The sequence below is a fragment of the Bidens hawaiensis genome, unplaced genomic scaffold (genome assembly GCF_021521415.1).
Source record: "Bidens hawaiensis isolate Kalapana, Puna unplaced genomic scaffold, B.hawaiensis_p1.1 tig00041491_1, whole genome shotgun sequence".
Classification (NCBI taxonomy): domain Eukaryota; kingdom Viridiplantae; phylum Streptophyta; class Magnoliopsida; order Asterales; family Asteraceae; genus Bidens; species Bidens hawaiensis.
In genome coordinates, this window is record NW_027497340.1 from 96,441 (window position 1) to 120,060 (window position 23,620).

Genomic DNA, 23,620 nt, shown 5'->3' on the forward strand with positions numbered 1-23,620 from the left:
TTGAAACCGCGGTCTACTTAATCAACCGCATTCCATCTCGTACAAACTCAACTACCTCCCCGTTCGAGCATCTCTTTCATCATAAACCCGATTTCTCCTTCCTCAGAATTTTTAGATGCCAATGCTACCCTTATCTTCGCCCTTATAGTCCACACAAAATGGATCTTCGATCCACTTCGTGTATCTTCCTCGGGTATTGCACCTCTCATCATGGATATCGGTGTTTTGATCTGGTTTCTGAACGTATCTACATTGCCCGTCACGTTCGATTTAACGAGTTCCTTTTCCATTCTCTATCACCGAAACTACACCCTCTTCTCCTACACCACCTACTGCTCATACATCTAACCCTTATGTCTCATCTTATCCTACACCACCCACTGCTGATACATCTAACCCACCAGTGCCCAATCCCACATCCGATCCTATACCTTCCACACCCTCATCTTCTATACCTGAACCACTTATTCCACAAACTCCTCCTACTCAGCAACCTGCTTCCTCACCTACCTCATTACCAATCCACACAAACTCGCAAACACCTCACACCGAAATTCCAACTCACACCTATTCTCGCCAAACCACCGACGCCCCACCCTCCTCCGCTTTTGACCAGTTCACCAAAAATGTTGCTCCCAATCCCACCACACCTCCCACTCAAACCGCAAATCCCTCCCAAACACCACATCCTCGTCAACGCCCACCTAACCTTCGCCAAAATCCTAAACAAACCAAATCCTTCAAACCCGCATCCTTTCACACCTCCACACCTCTCGCTAAGTCTGAACCGACCTCCTTTACCACTGCCAACGCGGACCCTCACTGGCGTAGGGCTATGGCCGATGAATACTCGGCGCTCTTACGAAACGGAACTTGGACATTAGTTCCACGGGTACCAAACACAAATGTGGTTGATTGCAAATGGGTCTATAAAATTAAACGTGATCAACATGGGGCCATTCAGCGTTATAAAGCGCGTCTTGTTGCTAAAGGGTTTCGCCAACAACAAGGTATTGATTACATAGAGACCTTTAGTCCAGTGGTTAAAGCCACCACTATTCGAGTAGTTCTCTCCATTGTTGTTTCAAAACAATGGTCTCTACGCCAGCTGGATGTTCAAAATGCCTTCTTGCATGGAGACTTAAAAGAAATAGTTTATCTACAACAACCACAAGGATTTGTTGATCCTCATAGACTGAATCATGTCTGCTTGCTCCACAAATCCCTATACGGATTGAAGCAGGCACCGAGAGCCTGGTTTCAGCGCCTGTCAGCAGTCCTTGTGTCTCTCGGTTTTCGGGGGTCTAAAACTGACCCCTCTTTATTCATCTATTCGGCTAATGGGACAGTGATGTATATGCCTATTTATGTTGACGACATCGTCTTGACAGGTAACAACAACAATGCTATTGATCAGGTTGTTAACAACCTCAGTCACACCTTTTCCATCCAGGACATGGGATCTTTGTCTTACTTCCTTGGTATTGAGGTCGCCCGGTACAGCTCAGACATTGTTCTCTCACAAAAGAAGTATATCAACGACTTACTTGCTCGTGCCAACCTCTCGCGGGCCAAACCGGTCCCATCACCATGCACTACTAGTGCCCCATTATCTCTTGGTGACAGTGAACCATTTGACAATACAGTAAAATATCGCCAAATGGTGGGTGCCCTTCAATACGTCACTCTCTCCAGACCAGATATCACCTTTGCTGTCAATAAGGTTTGCCAATTCATGCAGTCGCCAACCGTGAATCACTGGTCTGCTGTTAAGCGTATTCTATGCTACCTCCAAGGAACCGCCAATCATGTTGTTACTCTCAAAATCCTCCTCTTGTGTGCTTCATGCATATACGGACACGACTTCCAATGCCTTGAGTGCCTTCTCTGATGCAGACTGGGTTGGATGCCCTGTTGACCGTCGATCCACGGGAGGGTATGCTATCTATCTTGGATCGAACCTCGTCTCATGGTCTGCACGAAAACAAAAGACAGTCACTCGTTCATCTACAGAATCAGAATATAAGGCACTCGCTGATACGGTAGCGGAAGTAACCTGGCTTGAAACACTTCTCCGTGAACTCCATGTTCCGATTCGCTCAGCCCCAAACTTATGGTGTGACAACCTAGGGGCTACTTACTTATCATCTAATCCGGTCTTTCATGCGCAGACAAAGCACATAGAGGTTGACTTTCACTTTGTAAGAGAAAAGGTTGCTCAGGGGGCCCTATCAGTTCAGTTTATTTCAATAAACGATCAGATTGCCGATGTCTTCACAAAACCGCTCTCATCTGAACGATTTCTCTTCTTGAAGTCCAAGCTAAGGGTCGTTCCTCGGCCTTAGCTTGAGGGGGAATATTAGTCAATATGTTTAGTATAGTGGCCCGGCCCTAATTAAGGTTTTTGTATTCTCTATATATATCTGCTATTGTACAACATTAGTACATACAATAATACAAATCATTCTTTACCAAACTTAACTTACAAAACACTTAATTAAACATAATTAACTCTTGATCCATACCCCATATGTTCATTTCTACGTGCTAACCTGAAACTAAAGATCAGGTTCGGCCAACACTTTAAGCCGACCTTAAAGTCCACCAGTAGGTGGGCAAGGGTCGCATGAACCCAAATTCCAGCTCAAAAATCGATGTCATAATCTGATTGTTGATCAAATGAAAACAACAAAAATCTTGAATACTAGTTATATAATCATGGCTACCTGTGAAATTAGGGGGTGTCCAATAACTCATCGGCCAATACAACCGTCGTTGAGGGTGGAACAATAACCGGGAAACGAAGGTTGAAGGTGGAACAGTCACTGAAGAAGATGGGGACGATTAGGTTAAGGTGGAAGTGCAATGCGAGTGTTGTTTGTCAAGGGGAATGTTTTGACTCTTGATCGCCCAAAAGCACTCAACTAGGTTGCTTTTCCATTTTCTTTTTGTTTTTAACCTCAGACAGACATTGAACTTTGAACATGCATCTGCTTTTCAATTCATTTTTCAGATATGGATTTCAAATACAATGGGAAGCAGATCCAGACGTCAAATGTGTTCTCGTTGAGGGAAGCTCGCCACGTGGCTTCTCAGCGGGTAATCAGCAAATTAACTAACCAACTTCTTACTTTACTAGTATTATTATTCTACCTGCAGGAGGTGATGTGAAGCTGATTTCAACCATCAAACAACTATCAGACCTTATTAAGGTTAACACTAACCACTGTTCGATACCCAAACATTGTTGTTAAACTTTACTCTTTACAGGTGTTCACAGCTGAATACTCTCTTATATGCAAAATCTTTGCATACAAGAAGCCATACATAAGCTTCATGGATGGCATAACTATGGGCTTCGGGATCGGTCTTTCTAGCCATGGCAGATATAGAGTCATAACAGAGGTAAACCAAACTCTTTTTTAAACTCATATTTATTTATGTATATATCTTACCGCGTGTTGTACGTGCATACCAGAGGACACTTCTTGCAATGCCTGAAAATGGAATTGGTTTGTTTCCAGATGTCGGGTTTGCTTATATAGCAGCACAGGGTCCTGGAGAAGGATCAGTTGGTATGTATGTATGTATGTATGTATGTATGTATGTATGCATGCATGCATGTAGTTTTAAATTTAATGGTTACTGTGAAACATGTTTCAACAAAGTTAGTTACATATTTGGGCAGGTGCTTATCTTGGTATGACTGGAAATAGGGTGTCGACACCAGCTGATGCACTGTATGTAGGTCTTGGGACCCACTTTGTTCCATCTGGAAATTTGAGCCTGCTTAAGGGGGATCTTTTGTCGGCCACCTTGTACGTTTGTTATATACGTATATGATTTTTTAATGGCATCAGTATATGATTTTACATGTATCTGTCTTTGTTTTATATTTGAACAAGGGGTGTCCTTGTGTCAAGTTAACGGGTTGAAATGTTCAACCACTTCTAACTTTTCATTTGTATCAAAAACATCAACCCTAACCCGCACACACACTTAAAACTGTGTAACCTGAACACCACCCATTTAACTAAACGTGGGTAATAATCAAGTTGTAAACATGTTTCGGTTGGTGGGTTGTAACAAAAAATGGGTGATAAACGAATTACTGGATTCATTTGTTTATCTAAACAGGATGGCAGTTGACCAACTTAACCAAACGGTTTAAACATGTCAACTCACTCACGGCCCACTTAATTAAGCAGGTCAGCGCGAACACGAACTGTTTAAATCTTATATCTAAACGTGTTAAACGGGTTGGTGGGTTGTTAAAAAGATGGGTTAAACGGGTTAGTTGGTTGATTTGTGTTTAACTAAACAAGTTGGTGGGTTGACCTATTTAACTAGATGGGTTAAACAGGTTAGTCAAAACACGGCCCATTTAATTAAACATGTCAACCCGAAGAAGGCCCCTTTTTCTAAACGGGTCATAATAACAGGTTAGTGGGTCGATCTGCTTAACTAAACAGGTTAATGGGTCGACCTGTTTAACACACGGGCTAAACATGTCAACTCAAACATGACCCTTTTAATTAAACAGGTCAACCCGAAAACGACACGTTTTTTAAACAGGTTAGATATTCCATCCCAAAACATGATTACTTTCATGTTGGGTCGGAAATTGCCACCCCTAAATTTTGAATACATGTATACAGTTCAGAGGATCCACATGTTAAAGTGCAAGAAATATTGGCAAAGCATAATAACAATGTTGATTCAGAACCGCGATTAAAGTTGCTTTTACCACACATAAGTTCGGCATTTGGTGGAAATAAATCTGTTAAGGAAATAATGGAAGAGCTAGAAAAGAATCAGAAAAGTGATGATCCTAAAGGTAAGGTTTAGTTATGCTGCTGACTAATCATCTGATTTCTTTTATCAACATTTGATCCTTGTTATGATGAGCAGTTGCAGAGTGGGCAAAGGATGCGGTTTCAGGGCTTAAAAAAGGCGCCCCCTTTTCTCTTTGTTTAACACAAATGCATTTCTCTCGAGTCGCATCTGCATTGGGTACCAAGGAGGAGTTATCAACGGTTAGTTTTCATGCAATATTTTTAAGGTTATGCTACAAAATACTAAAACTTGCTATGTTATTTTTATTGTTTAGTTAAACGGTGTTATGAAAACTGAGTACCACATTGCATTAAGGACTACACGTCGAAGTGATTTTGCCGAAGGGGTACGAGCAGTATTGGTGTATAAAGATCAGGTCTGCTGTCGTTGCATTTTTAACTTTTCAATGTTATTTAGCCAATAAAGTACTAAATTTAGTCAAAATGGTAAACTTCAACATCTTTCTCATGGTGTTTTTGGTTGGGTTAATTTTTTATTTTGCTCTTGAATTTTTACAGAACCCCAAGTGGAATCCATCAAGTTTAGATGAAGTTAACTTAAGTGAAGTGGAAGCAGTTTTTCAACCATTGGAGCTAGAGGCGGATAAACTGGCTGTTTGAGTTGTTTATTTGTCTTTTTAACAAGTAGACGAGTTGGTTTCAACACCAGGGATTCGAACAATATACGATTACTTAATAAATTTCTCACTGTTGATAGTTTCTTAAAAGTGTTCAAATTCGTATCTATAATTCTGTTATCAAACTACCAAAGCCCAACAAATCGACAACTTTAGCGATTATCAAGCAAATAAGATTGAAAGTATAAAGGCGTAAGCAAGTCGAGCTGCTTGTTGAAATATGATCGCTAAAAGCTTGAATTGAGACTAGTGTTATATATATCATCGAACATGACTAGGCTTGTGAGTTTAAAGGAACCTATTATATAGATAAATATAATACGTTATATTTAACATAACTAATATGTAGTTTCATAATAATAATACTGCTATATGAATTACTTTAAATATATAATTATAAGTATGTGTATAAAACTAAGTAAATAACAATTAATTTGAACTCAACTTGATAATATATCAGAAATTACAAGATTAAGAATGGTCATTGCAACTAAAGAATAGGAGATTTTGTGGCCGTCAGAAAGCAAGGTTGATACAGTTAGGATTAGGAACAATCTCCACTTCTCAAGCTTTGTAACAACTTCAAGTACCCATCATCTTCAGGCTTCAAGCACCTACATAACAAAATAGATACTCCAGTTATTAACATTACAGAATGTTAATAATAAAACTGATGATTTTGAAATAAAGGACGATACCTACCCATGTCGGAACATGAAATCAATGATGACAAGATTGCAATTTGCTTTAAAGAACTCTGTGTTTCGAATGACCTCACGCACGAGTGTCACCGGGAGTAACTTAAAGCTCCCCACTTCTCCATCTACAATTCACACAACAATTTGTATGTTTTAGAATAGTAATTAAACAAAGGTTTAAGGTAACAAATAGTCGCCCGCATTACCCTGATTCTCGGGAACAAAACTTTCTGGAAGCTTCAAATCGTAACAAAACAACACATCTCTCTTAAATCTGTACCCATCAATGTCCATGTATGACACAACACCAACGGGGATCGCTCTGTAAACAAATGTTTAATGCCAATTAGTCTTGCAAACAATTGGTTTAGTTTCAACCCATTTGTTACGAATGGGGCAATTTGGACTGTTTTTATATTAAACGGGCCAGATGGGTTGAAACTAAACCAGTTCAATATACCCCTTTTTAACTAGTCATCTAAAGTCAAGCAACCTTCTTAAACTGTTTTTTTTTTTTCAAAAATTCAGATTATTATTGTGATAATATTGTTTTTGTAGTAAGTAAATAACATTCTTTATTTATAAAAATGAAATTAAAAATGGAAAAAAGTGCTAGCGATCAACCCATTTTAACGCGAAGCTATTAAAAAAGCTCGCGGCTCTCTCAGAATCAGCTCATTAGTAAACAAGTTGAACCTGAGCAAAGGGAAGCTCAACTTGTTGGTTCGCTCGTTAGGCACATTTAGCTGGCTCATCGGCTCGTGTAAAGTAAAGCCCAAATTTTAATATATAAAAATTATAACCCAGAATTATAAACCAAATTTTAATATCTATGAATTAAAATTTTGTAGCTTATTAATGACGCATTATGCGTATGATAAAAATAATTCTTTCTTTTTATACATACATCAATACATGTAAACGTAAAACTTATATAAAACACAAAAACGAGCTGGCTCTAAAGCCATGAGCCGAATCGAGCTTTTTAAGAGCCAAGCTTGAGCTCAACATTTCAGCTCGTTAAAATAAACAAGCGATCTCAGCTCAGCTCCAATTGACTAGGTTTGTAAACGAGCCAAGCTGAGCCAGGTTAGCTCGTTTACAACCCTAGCCACCTCTAGTTTTCACAAACCCGTTATTCTTTATAAACAATTACAGTCTTTCAAGTATATGCTCTAAAGTAATAATACAACGATAAACTAAAAACAACCTGCTAGAAATGGATCTTGGTATTCCTGCTTCTTCCTCACATTCCTTCACAACATTCTCAGCACACGACATACCGTTTGGAATATGAATATTGTGGCAGTGAGTTGATGATCTGACGCCGGAATAACGCAACTGACGACATGTTTCTTTTTACCTACTCGCCGTTCGTCGACTCCCGCGGATATCCCCAAATCAAAATTTATTTATTTAACACTAAACAGAGCCCAGTTTGGTCACCACACATATTATTTTATGACAAAAATTGTCTTTATGTTTTCAAATTTATTCTCCTATCTTTAAAATTCATTTGTTTTATCATTTCCGTTTACAAATCCAACATTGTTTATCTTTTAACCATAATTCAATTAGTTTTTCTTCTTTAATCAGTCATGTATCTTGACCATAAGAGCAAATTCATCATTATACCTATTAAATTAAATAAAAAAAACATCTTGAAAATTTAAGAGAAAACTATGATTTGCCTCCTTGTCTAATTTCGCCGGACGCACCACTAATCCTGAAAACTAAAGTTTGCCCGAAAACACTTGTAATTTCAAAGAATCACATACACAATCATGAACTATGCTAGATAAAAACATATTTCAACTAAAACAACAAAGTTTACTCGAAATAGACTTGTAAAGCATATTCAAACAAGTTTCATGTAAACATCAAGTGTGCTAGACAAAACTAACCTTCAGAACATCTAAGTTTACTCGAAAGCTAATAAGCATCAAAGTGTACTCGACTATACATGAATAAATCATTTAAGTACTGAAAATCACAAAACTTGCTATAATGACTTAAACAACCTATGAAACAACTAAGTTTTCTAGAAAGTTCATAAAATTAAAGCTTACTAGAATCAACATAATCAAACATTAAACCTTGGTTTTAATAAAAACAAGGTTTATTATTAATATATACTTATAACACACACACACACACACACATATATATGTATATGCATATACATATACATATACATATACAAAAACCTATGACGGGATTAATTGACAAGAAAACGTATGCTCTAAGATGTTGGTTTCAATAAAATAATGTTTATTTGATATTAATATAATTATAATTAATTAATAAATCCTTTAAAACCAATAAAACAACTAATAAAAGTAAATAGAAAAAACTGTGTCCAAGGGGCTCGAACCCGCGCCCCTGGCTGGTTCAATGGGTTGAACACACACATGCGAGTGCGTGCTGGTGTGTCAGTTGGTTTATATACGAGAAAAAAAATTAATATTTGCAAAAACTAAAATACCCAATTTTGATTAAGAACCCTAGGAAATTCAATCAGTTAATACGCTAAGTGTTTGTTTAATCAGCTAATCTTGCTTCTGCGGGTCGATTTCGGCCAGCGAGAAAAGCTTCGGCGGGTCAACCCGGCTTACGCGGACCACATGAAAGCTCCGAGCAATGCAATCACAGATCAAATCCAGCCACCGCAGGTCAAAAGCGGGTTCAAGCAGGTCAACTTCGGCCATCATGAGTTACATAAGCGTGTTGGCAAGCCAAAGAAAACTGATCACTTCGGGCCAACAATGCATTCCGGCGGGTAGGCGACACCGACCTCCAACTTGTTTAAAATCGTTGCGGCAGAGGACCTTGATATTTTTCGTAAAATAAGCACACTATAAGAGGTTATGAACCATTAAGAAGTAGCCTCTTAAGACCATGTGTAGTCATAAAGCCCCACTACGAGGCATTATGTGTTACGTGACGCCCAGTCAGAGTTATTGTTTTTTACAAAAATAAGGTGTAGTCATAAAGCCTCACCCCAAGGCGTTATCCGCCATGTGGTGCCCAGTCACTATTAATTATTTTTGTTTTTATGAATAATAATTCATTTAAATAATAATTAAATATAAAATTGTATATGTATCTTCCTTCTTAACCCACCCATCCACCCACCCTAAAACCAAAAAAATTTCTACCATTCTTACACCTTCAACCTCAACCTCCGACCTGGAAATCTCTACCCTTTTCCTTGCCAATCTCTGCAATTCTGACCAAAGTCAAAGACACCCAATCGTTTGATTTCAATTCGTACAAGTCGTACATGTTGGAGCCATTCCAGTGGAGCCATTCCGATGAGAGATCCGGTCAAAATTCATGAATCTATGTTGGAGAAAGCTAATTTGGTGAATCAGGCCTTGAAAAATGAGCCACTTCTCGCGTTATATACAAAACTCCGGAAAAAATAATACCCAAAACGCCGCGGGGGTGGTGTGCCCCTGCGTTATAGGGCAAAACGCCGGGAAAATGGCCCGACTACGCTTGATCTAATGGTCATTAGATGCTACCAAAAAACCCATTTTCTTCAACCATGTGACTATTGCATTAAGGGGAAATGGAATTAATTTCCAATTTCTATAACAACCTCCAAACTTTGTGTGCATCTTTATTTTGGAATAAAAGTTTTGAAAACATATGGCCGTAGTATCCGTGAATCAGTTTCACCGTACTCGCGCGTCAAAGCTGTGATACCCGCGGGACAGAACCTCAATAAGGTAATAACTTTCTTTCTTGATATATATCTGGATGTGTAGGCATACTATCAAAAAATGAGTGGATACACAATTAACCACTTGCCTTGATTAACTCAGTTTATATTAATAAACTAAAATGTCACGATAATACGACATATGTTATAAATATATATTATTATGGTTATCAATACTTAATATAGATTAGGCTTATTATTCAAGTTATCTTTTCCTTTATATACATATCATTGTATCTTATTGTGATACACACCGAATGAATAAAATCTCCATCTTTCTCCCTACATCTCTTTGTCATATTACTTGGCTATTAGGCTTGTTTCACAACACGTTATCAGCACGAATTGCTTTTGGAGTTGGATCGCGAATCTTAAGGTAAGTTTGTATTGTGTTATTAACATAGCATTGTTCTTTATTAACTCAAAACATGATCCATATTGTAAGTATGCAACACTAGGTTGCATGCGTCAGAGATTCGTCTTGGTTTTCTTCTAATTATATTGAGTCACATAATTTAATATTCGGTTATAATTCTTTTTGTGAGTTTATCGGAAATTTGGGAGAATTTGTGTATAACCTAAACTTAATTGGTTAAAAGAAAAGAAAAAGAACCGTAAAACACCAAAATATTCTAAAGCTTTGATTTAATCGTATTTTGATTTACCCAGTTTTCATATGATTAGTTCCAAGAATCATAATAATCAAGAATCAATTCCAAGCATTAAGTATCTATGATAAGTTTATAAAAATCAAGTTTGAATATACGAAAGATTTTTTATTAAACTTTTATAGAATTATTCTATTACTGTGATTGAATTATAGTTAAATACAATAATCAATATTTCGAGCCCATTGTAAAACATATATATATATATATATATATATATATATATATATATATATATATATATATATATATATATATATATTAAATCTATCAAACGAAGGTTTTTTATTTCATTAACTTTTAAAGCATAAATTAGATGCTTCGAATTGGTATTATTATAGAAACTGTGATAATAAATTTATGAATTGTGTTCTAAATAAATCTTTACTTTAAAAACAATTATTATCAAACGTTATTATATGTTTCCTTTTTCTAAATAAAAGTTGTTTTATTTAACTGTTGTGTTGACGGCATATATCCGTCTCAATGACCTTCAAATTTTATTTGAGTTAAGATATTCAACTTTTAAAGCTATGATTATTATTATTCTTTAATAAAAATTTCAATTAAACTTGTTCTACAATTTTCTTTATATGATTTTGGTTATGCATGTTGAATAACAATATATTATTCAATATTAATGCAATATGATGTACTATGATTTCCGTTAGAATTATAATTTAATCCGTGAATAATCACATATTTGAATGCTAGACTGCTAGTAATAATTTGTAAAGAATCTTAAATTTATTTGAAATATTTAGTGGATTTTATATGCTTTAATGATTCTATAGAAATCAGTTTATTATAATCGTTAATTATAGTACCTATTTTAAATTAATTGATATTATTTGGAAATAGTTACCATATATTTGTGTGTAAGATATATTTTTGTTTAGTTATATGATGCTAAATTATACATAGATTATATACTTGCTTAGTTGTTTGTAAGTGATCGAAAAAAAAGCTTATTTTAATAAGTTATAATAACTCGTTTATACGATGACATATTGTATTATGTAATACCTTATATTTATATGTGTGATTTATGTATATGGGAAGTACTAATCAAATAATTAAACCAAATGTATGGTTTATTTATCATATAAAAGAGTAGAAATATGCTTTACTATGACACCTGTAATGTCATATTCTTAAAAAATCTCATTATTGTTTTACAAAGGGTCATCAGATTTAAGACCCACATGACTTACATGACTCAACCATGTCACTATTTCTCATTTTATATTATGTGGAGAGAAAGTTTTATAAAGACAACCTGGATAAAACATTTGCATTTGCCAAATCTTAAGTACGCTTCTGAAGTAGCAATATGAAGTGTTTGAGATGATTTCTTATTCTTGAGTTCAAGAAAGTTATAAAACCATGAAACTTGTTTGGTTTTACTTCATTCCGCGAATTGATTGTGATATATATAAATTATTGTAAATGTAGTGATCTCAATCATAATTGTGCAAATTGTAATAATGGTCACCACGAGATCGATTATGGTCATATTAGTAATGAGATCGGCCATTGTAATTTTAATGATATTGATGCTAATAATGAGATTGACCACTACAAGTGGCAAAGTGATTGATCCTATATGAGATCAAAGTGTGGAAATACCAAAGTGAAATAACACGATCACTTGAAACGATAATACAATGTCATTTCATATTTATAGTCTTGCATTAAAGAAGTATACTACATATACGATCATAAACCTAAAGTTTATGGATCATGATTATCTAATGGCACGACCGGTTAGACCACACCGAGTCAATGATGTGAAATATATTGAGGAACCAAATGATTCTTCATAATACTTATACATGTATATTGCTCTCAAGGAAAATCATTTATTTACAAACTCAATGAGGGTGTGAATCCCTAGATGTTATGGAATTGAGAAAAGGATACATATATCCTAACATGATACTATTTAGTGTTTTGAAAATCGATGCGTCGTCTAAATGGTTATCAAGATCGCAACTTCATGTTTGCATGATTTATGGCTTAGCTAATAAGATAGCAAGCATATTATTCCATATTGGTATATTTACATAATGTTATAATGATGAATTTTATTCCCAAGTTAATATTGATAATTGGAATAAGTGTTGAACTTCTAACAAATTGTTAAAGACGATTACTCAACGTCTATAATTGGTTACAAAGGCAATTATCACAAGAGCAAAGGTTCATGTTTGTATTTGAGTACATATAATTTTACATGTTTAAAAAACTAATTCACATCAAGCCAACAAGTTATGATACTTCCTCCACATTTTAATTAGTTTTTGGTCAGTAGCCAAGTATTTCTTATCTAATATTATATATTGAAATTAATCCACCACAAGACATAAAGATGAGGCCACAAAGGAAGTTGGGAATGTATGCTGGTATTAAATATTATCTATGATTATATACTAGTTATTAATGAGATATTTGTTTATGGCTCATTAGTTTTCACTTTAGTGAACAACATTCCCAACATTAGGGGGGAGATATAAAGCAGTTAGAAAATGAATTTAATTGGAATGAATTATCACTGATCCTCAAACTAAATTATATGAACTAAAAGTTCAAAGGATAATTCATGTATAAAGATTAACGAATCATCTACCAGACGATTCACTGACCAAAAGAGAGTGTCTAACTAAGACACCTATACGAACTGCTAATGCTCCAATTAATAAATGTCCCAAAAGGACAAACACGTATTGATAATAAGTCTAATGCACGCGTGTAGCGTGGTAGACTGATCGGTTCCAAAGGTAAAATTTCCTTAAAAATTGGAGCAAGTAATGAAGATGGTCAAGTCGAGGTGCAGTAAAAGGTCTCTTGAAAGAGATTAGACATGATGGTTCTTGAAGAACCTTAGGTACTTGAAAACAAATGGTTCTTCAAACTGATATTTTAGTGTTTTGATTGGAAGAATGATACAATTTGATTGATGTAAAAGTTATCGCTAAACGATGCTTCAAACAATGATCGCTTAATCAGTTAGAAGTTTACTCATTAACAATTTTCCGAAAACCCGGTTTAACTTAGCTCGACTCACTTGTTTTTCATTAAAAATTTAATTATATTCTGTTTAGGTAGAATTGGAATAATTATATAGGAAACCGTAATCAAACTATATAATATATGTTTCGTTTAACTCAGTTTATATTACAAATTGATAATAACAGTTTGAATGATTTTAGGGAAGAAAGGTTTACGTAACTTCAATAAAAAACTTAGATTGCTTGGTTTGTATCATATACAAATGAATCAAAGTAATCAGGAGTGTCTTATGTTAGTTAATCATCGACCCTATTAAGTTTATTAGAAAATACCGTTAGTATAGTTTAGTGCCATAAATGTAATTAGATGATAGTTTGTGTAAAGATTGTAAATATCGAACCCTTGCTGGAGTAACCGTCGGAATAATCGTCTCCGGCAATAACCGTCACCGGAGGGTAAAAATACCCCTCCCTGGTTGATTGTAATCATCACAAACACATTCAGATTAATAAAGAAATCGTTTCCAATATCTATTGTGTTCATATTACTGTTTATCGATCCAATTTGTTATCAAATTGGTATCAGAACACAGACAGAAACAACAAGAAGATCGAGTGTTTCTTGATCAATTTTACTAACCCTAAAATTGATAATAGAGAAAAGCCGTTACCGGTTCCGAAATCGAAATCCCAAAGTGACTGTGGATTTCATAACCTTGCAGATTGCAAAACCCCAAATCATTGAAGCCTGAACATCATATTAGGGCTACCAGTTGATATCGCAAGTGGTGCGATTACGACGAGGGAAGATCACTAGACGAGCGATTAAAGGAGACGAAGAGAACGGCTCCATTTTGACTCAAGAAGAAACTTGAATCGCCGGTTGTGTGGCTTAAGGAACCAGAGAAGATCGGCCGTATATCGCCGGTGAAGAAAACGTAAAATATGGAAGTCTTTTTTTTGGAATCGTGTGTGAGAAAAGGAAAAGTCAAAAAGGATATTTACTAAACAAAATAATTTTGTTTAACTTTCAATATAAAAAAAAAACAAAACAACGTAAATTTTTAAGAAAAAATTTTAATTTTCAAATTTGGAAAATTAAGATTACTTGAAATCTTAAAAGGAAAGTTTTGTTTAATTTGAATTTTGCATCGATGAACCGATTGCAAACCGACCCGTTTATAGCGATTAAAGAAAAGGATCGCACGATGTCAGACGAACAAAAAACCTCGACAAGTCAGAATAGCCAACCCAACCACCCAAGGGATAACACGTCGTTATCATTTCAATGTCCCATATTAAATTCCATGAACTATACAATATGGGCAGTAAAAATTAAAGCAATTTTTAATGTTCATGGATTATGGGAGGCCATTAAACCAGAAGAAGGAAAAGTTGTTGACCAAAAAAAGAACATGGCAATAGCCTACCTTTATCAAGCACTGCTAGAAGACGTGGTACTACAAGTAGCTCAATATACGAAAGCTACAGAAATATGGGAAGCAATCAAAGTAAGAAATATGGGTGTCGAAAGAGTAAAAAGGCACGACTCTCAACTCTAAGGGTTGAGTTTGAGTCATTAAAGATGAAAGATGGAGAAACCATCGATGATTTCTCGGGAAAATTAAACGGGCTAGTCTCCAAAGCCGTAACGCTTGGCGCAACAATTGATGAATCTAACATGGTCAGGAAACTCCTTGACTCCATGCCAGATCGTTTTATTCATATCGCTGCAACAATCGAACAATGCTACGATGTTGACAACATGAAGTTGGAAGAAGCCATAGGGAGACTTAAAGCATATAAAGAACGAATCAAAGGAAAAGAAGATTCGAGTATGAAGGATAGTAAACTATTGTTTACTCGCTCGCAAGGAAAGTATAAACAACAAGCTGGTCATCGTCCTAAGCAAGGACAAAATCGTAATAATTACAACGGCTGTGGAAAGAGCCGTGGGCATGGAAAGTCATTTAGACAAAACCGTGGAGGTCAAGGATCATCGTCAAATGATCGAAAGGACCGGTCAAAGTATAAAGACAAAAGTCAAATAAAGTGTTACCAATGTAATGAGCTTGGTCATTACGCATTTGAGTGTCAAAAGTCCAAGAATAAAGAAGAAGCCAATATTGTTCAAACCGAACAAGTAATAAAAACTCTCTTGTTAGCTAGCTGTAGCTCCAAACCAGAAGATTAAATTTTCCTCAATGAATAAAAGATAACACCAAGAAAATCTGAAGCTGAGCCAAGTAATAAAGATATATGGTACTTAGACAACGGAGCCAACAACCATATGACATGCATTAAATCTCATTTCTATGAATTAAATGAAGACATTAATGGAGAAGTAAAATTCGGAGACGGCTCACATGTGAAGATAAGAGGAAAAGGCTCAATAAGAGTAAATTGCAATAACGGTGAATAAAAGACGATCACCGACGTATATTACATACCCGATCTTCGAAATAACATTTTGAGCTTAGGACAAGCTACTGAAAATGGGTGTGATATACGAATAAAGAATGAGTTTTTATGGATATATGATGACGGTGATCTCCTGATGAAGGTGGAAAGATCACAAAATCATCTCTACAATAAAGCTTGATACGGGAAAATCAATGTGTTTTCTTATAAAAGCAAACGAGACATCAATGTTGTGGCATGCAAGACTCGGACACATTGGATTCGAGTTCGTTAAAATGATTGTTATGAAAAATATGGCTAAGGGTGTGCCAGATTTTACCCATCAGCCACAAGTATGTGATATATGTCTAGCTGGAAAACAAACACGACACTCATTTCTAGCTCAAACACAATTTCGAGCAAAGCGACCGCTCGAATTAGTCTACGGCGACCTATGTGGCCCAATCTCACCAACAACACAATCCGGTAACAAATATGTGTTTTTATTGGTGGATGATTACTCTCGGTATATGTGGGCATATATCATAAAGTCTAAGGATGAAGCATTGAACTTTTTCGTTAAGTTCAAAGAAGTAGTTGAAATTGAAACATGTCATAAGATTAAGACCTTAAGAAACGAAAGAGGAGGAGAGTTTACCTCGAAAGAGTTCAAGACATTTTGTGAAAGAAATGGTATACTACGACAACTCACAGCCCCTTACACTCCACATCAGAATGGAGTGGTAGAACGCAAGAACAGAGCCGTGATCGAAACTACACGGTGCCTACTAAAAGGTATGAATGTCCCACAAAACTTTTGGGGTGAAGGAGTGAGACATGCGGTGTATGTGCTAAATCGCACACCAACAAAGGCCCTCGATAACATAACACCATATGAATCAATGTCAGAGTGAAAGCCGAATTTGAAACACATGAGAGTGTTCGGCTGTGTGGCTCACGCGAAGATTCTTGCAGTAAATTTAAGGAAACTTGATGATCGAAGTGAAAGAACCATTTATTTGGGTACCTAACCAGGAAGTAAAGCATATCGGTTATATAACCCAAATACAAATAAAGTAATGGTGAGCCGGGATGTGGAATTTGAAGAAAACAAGGCATGGGATTGGAAGAATCATCTCACAAACACCGATGAAGGACCCGAATGGGTAGACTTTGTGGTTGAAGGAGAATTAACCACAACCGATGATAATCAAGATGAGACCTATGAGGAAGATCCCGATGAACCAGAAACCCCAAGTACCCCACCAAGCCAAGGATCACAGTCGATAGAGCAAAGTACACCCTCAACAGACTCTAACTCATCCAGTCCAGGTCAAGATAAATCTCCTGTGTTTTCACAAAATGAATCTGTAAACGAAAGTGAAGAGATAGACCCTAACATAGATGACACATCAATTCAAGGTCTACGTAATTTGGCCGAAATATATGAAAGATCTCCAGCCATGGACGAGCATGGAAATTTGTAATTCAAGGAGTTGACATGTATGGAAATGAACTCCTATTGTTGCACGAAGAATCAATGAATTACAAAGAAGCAACTGGAAATAATGCATGGGAAAAGGCAATGAAAGACGAGTTACATTCAATAGAAAAAAATAAAACATGGACACTGACCAACCTGCCTACCGGACACAAGCCCATTGGTTTGAAATGGGTATTTAAGCTGAAGAAAGATGCGAAAGGTGAAGTAACAAAATATAAAGCACGCCTTGTCGCAAAAGGATACATACAAAGACATGGTATTGACTATGAAGAAGTATTTGCACCAGTAGCTAGAATCGAAACCGTTTGATTACTACTTGCACTAGCTGCACATGAAGGATGGACTATTCATCACCTCGACGCCAAGACAACATTCTTGCATGGTGAATTAAACGAAGAAGTATATGTAGAACAACCTGAAGGTTTCGTGAAACCAGGAGCTGAAAACAAGGTCTACAAGCTAATAAAAGCATTATATGGACTACGTCAAGCACCACGAGCTTGGAATATTAAATTAAATAATACTTTAAAGGACCTTGGTTTCAAGAAATGTCCAAGAGAAGCAGCAGTGTATACACGTGAAAAGGGAAAAAGAAAGTTAATAGTAGGCGTCTATGTTGATGACTTAATCGTAACAGGAAACGATAAAGAAGATATCTCAAAATTTAAGCAGCAAATGAAGAAATCATTTGAAATGAGTGATCTTGGAGAACTAAAGTACTATCTAGGGATCGAAGTACTACAAAATGAAGAAAGGGTGACGTTAAAGCAATCGGGTTATGCAAAGAAGCTATTAAAGGACGCTGGGATGTTAGAATGTAATCCTACGCGATACCTGATGGAAGCAGGTCTAAAATTATCAAAGAATGAAGAAGGAGATGAAGAAAATGCAATGGAATACCGGAAGCTGATAGGATGTCTAAGGTATCTAACTCATACAAGACCAGACATCAACTTTGCAGTAGGATATGCAAGTCGGTTTATGCACTCGCCAAAAGTAGCTCACATGAAAGCCGTGAAACACTTACTACAATATGTAAGAGGTACAATCGAGTATGGAATTCAGTACAAGAAAGGAGGCAGAAAAGTATTGAAGGGTTATAGTGATTGCAGCTATAACATGGACATTGATGATGGAAAGAGCACAAATGGAACTGTATTTTATTTCTGTGATGCTCCAATTGCATGGAATACTCAGAAACAATCTACAGTTGCTCTATCATCTTGTGAAGCTGAATTCATGGCAGCTGCCTCAGCTGCATGTCAAGCCTTATGGTTACAAGGACTGTTAGAAGACTTGACTAGTTGGAAGCAAGAGAAAGTGACACTGTTTGTGGATAACAGGTCAGCAATAGCATTGATGAAAAATCCAATGTTTCATGGGTGAAGCAAACATATAAGTACAAAATACCACTTCATACGAGAATGCGTGGAGAAGCAACAAATCAAAGTGGAGCACATTAGTGGCAAGGAACAGAAGGCAGATATACTAACGAAGGCATTACCAAGAATCAAGTTCATGGAGATGCGCGAACTACTCGGTGTCAAGGGCCTCGCAATACAAGATCGAGATTAAGGGTGTGATTGTTAGTTAATCATCGACCCTGTTAAGTTTATTAGAAAATACCGTTAGTATAGTTTAGTGCCATAAATGTAATTAGATGATAGTTTGTGTAAAGATTTAAATATCGAGCCCTTGCCGGAGTAACCGTCGGAATAACCATCTCCGGCAATAATCGTCACCGGAAGGTAAAAATACCCCTCCCTGGTTGAATGTAATCATCACAAGCACATTCAGGTTAATAAAGAAATCGTTTCCAATATCTATTGTGTTCATATTATTGTTTATCGATCCAATTTGTTATCATCCTAGATGGGTGTATAAGTTACGGAATCAAGAGAAATTTAAAAAAATGTATACAAAAATTTATATTTATTGAATATATTTTACAAAACTGAGATTTAATATTAAAAAAATAATAATAATCCAATATTTGGGAGCAGCTGAAAGCCAGATGTCGGGTAGGCAAGGTGGATAGGTGACACTTGACATGTTTCTCTTCAAAAATCCAAAAATCAAAGAATCCGAGAACAAAATCCAGCAATTTTCAATTTATTTTAACAATGGCGACACATCCTTGATTGCATAAACATACCAGCAGCAATTTGCACACATTCTTGATCCTCATTAGCTAAGAACAAGGTGAATTAATTACAATCTGCATGCATTTGTTTCGTATTGTGAAGTTCTGATCTATTTATTTGAGCTGTGTACTTAGGAATGAAATCGAGTGTCGGTTCGGTTTTAAGCTAAAAGCGAACCAAAAACCGAAACGTCAACCATTTGGTTTCGGTTTTGCCATTGGGGGCTTGAAAATTTTAGCCGAAAACAAAGTTGGCAAAAATAATGAATTTGGCCTATATTTTTTTGTCCGTTAGTATTTATTATACAATCGAGTTAAAAATATTTGGGTTAAACTATATATTCAACCATTATAACTTAAAACTTAAAAATCTATAAGTTTGATTCGGTTTTTATGGATTTAACTTAAAAATCTTCGTTTGGTTGTGGGTTATCCGTAATTGATTGATTTTGTTTGGTAAGCCGGTAAAAGTGTTACGGTTTCAATTTTGTTGGGCGTGTTGTATTTATGAAAGGTAGGTTCAGCAATTAACACCTAGCTAGCTAATGTGAAATAAATCCAATTTACAAGTTCAGGTTAATCATAATAGATGATAATTTAATTTCTTCTTGAACCTAACAGGCTATAAATCAACTTCAGTTAATTGATTGAACATTGGTGTAGATTAAACATGATTGCTAGCATTGCATCAATATTTCCAGTTTCTTCCCCAAAGCCTCATTTTGGAGCCAAGACGTCTGGTAAACATGGAAATGAATCGGGTAGTTTAAATATGCGTGAGATCAAGAAGAAAACTATGGATTCTGGTGGTGTTCAAGTTAAAGCAAGTTCACAGGAATTTAATGAGAGTAAAACACACGCCATGAATGGACTCAGAACAAATGATACTGCGTCATCACATGACTCGAGAACCTTTATCAACCAATTGCCAGATTGGAGCATGCTTCTTGCTCCGATCACGACAATATTTTTAGCTGCAGAGAAGCAATGGATGACGCTGGACTGGAAGCCTAAACGACTTGATCGGCTTGCTGACTTGGATCCATGGGGTTTTGGGAGAATGGTTCTAGATAGCCTCGTGTTCCGCTAAAATTTCATTATTAGATCATATGAAGTAGGTGCTGATCGAACGACATCAATTGAAACGCTAATGAATTATATGCAGGTACGTTATGTTCTTTATAATGTATTTTCATAAGTTGTGCATGAAACCCAATGTCCCAAACCCAAGAAGAAATAAATTGTTTGGATTTATGTTTTCTTAGAAACCGAACTTTTGATTCAATATCAGTTTTGGATCAGTTTTGCCATTCAAAAGGGGGTGGCGGCGCAGCTTGTTGCCCGCTTACCTGCCTCTTTATTGTAATTGGAACTATTTTTAATATAATTTAATTTGAGTTCAAAAAAAAATAAATTGAATTTAAAGTACTTAATGAGAATCTAAGTTATAACTATCATTTTATGTTTTAATTAACGAAAAGGTTTAGGCCCAATGTTTTAAAACATTAATTCATTACTTTGGGAAAAAAAAAGATTTTTGGCCCAAAATTTCAAGCCATGATGGTCAAACCGGAAATACCGAGCTGAGTCAAACTGAAATAGGCAACCAAAACCGAATGGTTTTCAAATTCTATTAATTGAATTTTCAGTTATTGATTTGGTTTGAGCCCAACACGTACCCAACCCAAATCGTCCCATACACGCCCTTACTCTCTATAACCTTGGGTAGAGAAAAGATTTTCCCAATCCCACCCTTTCCAGACCCTACCAAAAACTGTTTTACGAGTGGGATTCTGCTGGGTATGATTGTTTGTTTGTTATATAATATTTTCGTAGTCGTTTATCGGAAGCTAAATAGTTGATGGATTCCCAGGAAACTTCCCTTAATCATGTAAAGTATATTGGACTCATGGGTGATGGATTTGGTTCAACACCGGAGATGTATAAAAATAATTTATTTTGGGCGGTGACTAAGATGCAAGTGGTTGTTGACCGTTATCCAACTTGGTAAGATTCAATGTTGCTTAATATTTCAAGTTTGACATTTTGATAATCAATCAAAGAAACACAGCCATAAATTATTTCTGTTCCATAGGTAGGGTATGTGGAAAAATGGTTTGGGTAGAGGCTTGAACCCATGACCTTTAAATTTGATATTCTGAAATTTATTGTAGGGGCGATATTGTTCAAGTTGATACTTGGGTAGGCCAAAATGGAAAAAACAGTATGCGGCGTGATTGGTTACTTCGTGATTGCAAAACAGGCGATATTATAGCTAGAGCTTCAAGGTCATATACCTTATATATCACTTTCTAATAAATATTTTACAACTTTTCCGTTTGCTAATTATACCGACAATTTATGTGTTTTTTTAATTATCATTTGCAGTAATTGGGTTATGATGAATAAATCGACAAGGAAGTTATCAAAAATTCCAAATGAAGTTCGAAGTGAAATTGAGCGTTATTTTGCAGACGCACCTCCGATTGTGGATGGTGATGGCATAAAATCACCTAAACTCGAAGAGACCACTGCTGACTATGTTCGCAAGGGTTTGACTGTGAGTCAACCTTAATCTTTCCAAAGATTTTATCATTAATTGTTCGATTCATATTTGATATTTTTGATTGTTTTTCATGTAGCCAAGGTGGACTGACTTGGGTATCAACCAGCATGTTAACAATGTGAAGTATATTGGTTGGATTCTTGAGGTAAGCATTTTCTCTATTTAAAAACAAAAACGAACGTGCCGATTATGATCTCGCTCAGAGCAGAGGTATTGGTACGGTCTGGAGTGGGTGTGATGGGGGGAAACTTACCTATATCCGAGGCCTCTAATTACCCACACAAATACAATGCAATTATCATGTTTTAAAGTCCATCTAATTATACGTGGTTATTATCACAGACTGCTACTCAAGTTGTGGAGAAGTATGAACTTGCGAGCATTACACTCGAGTATCGTAGAGAATGTAAGAAGGATAGCTTGGTGAATTCACTCATGTCAGTATTGGGCGGCAGTGGTGGGGACGATGAGTGTGACGATGTCAAAATAGCTGATTCCAACCATGTTGAATGCCAACATGTTCTTTTAGTTGATGGTGGAAGTAATGATGCTCCTGGCGATGAGATTGTGAAGGGGAGGACCGAATGGCGGTTGAAATATGAGAATCAAATTATGAAGTAGTATATGATGAGAGTGTGTATAAAGAAATAACCAGTCATCATATATGTGCACCTGGAAATAACTTGTTATGTCTTGGCTAGCTTACATATTTATAATAATCAAAACTTAGAAAAATAGATTGCAAGTTCACTGAATTGTTGATACTCACCGCCCTTCTGGGTTAACAAGATACCAACCATTGTACGTTTTTGAAAGATAACTTTGGATAGTTATTCAACTACAATTAGATAAATAACCAAATATCAGTTAAATACGTACTTAGCTATTTAGTTACTTTTAATTATGTTAGTAAACTATATGGTTACTGAAATGTGTTTTGATATTAATCTAGTGAAACTTTTTTCTATAAGTATGCAAAACCGGGGATATGCCAACAGTGACATATTTTGTCAAGTTGGTGACGTTTACCAAATTGGATGGAAGGTTGCAAAAAGCATGTTGGTGTTGATCCTATCAACGCTTCAAGAGTGTGATCCTATCAAAGCTTCATGTTCCTACAAAGAATAAAAGAAAAGCACGACCGGTTAGTCTCATCGCAGGAGGGGGTCTCCCGCGATCAACCTCCGGCGTGAGAATAAGTAATCTGGTCTTTAGGTTGATAAGTATGAAGAGGGAGTCTAGAGAGATTAGAGTGAATGAGATTAAAAATACCTTTGGTGAAATGTTCTATTGATAGGCACTCGGAAGCTTCCCTAGGGAAGCTGAAGCTTCTTAAGTAGAAAATGTGAGCTCTCCTTTCAGCTCATGCAGACTGGGTGTATGCCATTTTTGTGTAACCTGCGCTCAACTTTTGTTTTGTCTTGTAGTTG

General features: G+C 36.1%; 3 protein-coding genes and 1 pseudogene across 4 annotated transcripts; 3 read left to right on the forward strand and 1 right to left on the reverse strand.

Annotated features, from left to right (window-relative positions):
• Positions 1-2,984: 2,984 nt before the first annotated feature.
• LOC143592942 (3-hydroxyisobutyryl-CoA hydrolase-like protein 3, mitochondrial) lies at positions 2,985-5,529 on the forward strand. Its single transcript, XM_077072718.1, has 9 exons — positions 2,985-3,099; positions 3,160-3,212; positions 3,271-3,405; positions 3,479-3,575; positions 3,689-3,818; positions 4,659-4,837; positions 4,912-5,036; positions 5,111-5,212; positions 5,355-5,529. Exons 1-9 carry the CDS (start codon positions 2,985-2,987, stop codon positions 5,454-5,456), a joined length of 1,038 nt encoding a protein of 345 aa, XP_076928833.1. The 3' UTR covers positions 5,457-5,529.
• Positions 5,530-5,913: 384 nt separating this feature from the next.
• Positions 5,914-7,455, reverse strand: LOC143592944 (nudix hydrolase 20, chloroplastic-like). The gene is made up of 4 exons (XM_077072720.1): positions 7,382-7,455; positions 6,378-6,493; positions 6,176-6,296; positions 5,914-6,087 (listed from the first exon to the last, which is right to left on the reverse strand). The coding sequence occupies exons 1-4, from the start codon at positions 7,450-7,452 to the stop codon at positions 6,018-6,020; spliced, it is 378 nt and encodes a 125-aa protein (XP_076928835.1). The 5' UTR covers positions 7,453-7,455; the 3' UTR covers positions 5,914-6,017.
• Positions 7,456-15,072: 7,617 nt separating this feature from the next.
• Positions 15,073-15,771, forward strand: LOC143592943 (uncharacterized). Its single transcript, XM_077072719.1, has one exon. It carries the CDS (start codon positions 15,073-15,075, stop codon positions 15,769-15,771), a length of 699 nt encoding a protein of 232 aa, XP_076928834.1.
• A 4,498-nt stretch (positions 15,772-20,269) lies between these two features.
• LOC143592945 (palmitoyl-acyl carrier protein thioesterase, chloroplastic-like) lies at positions 20,270-22,861 on the forward strand (annotated as a pseudogene). The gene is made up of 6 exons (XR_013146014.1): positions 20,270-20,789; positions 21,498-21,631; positions 21,799-21,912; positions 22,013-22,184; positions 22,267-22,335; positions 22,533-22,861. The product of XR_013146014.1 is annotated as a palmitoyl-acyl carrier protein thioesterase, chloroplastic-like (transcript).
• Positions 22,862-23,620: the final 759 nt, after the last annotated feature.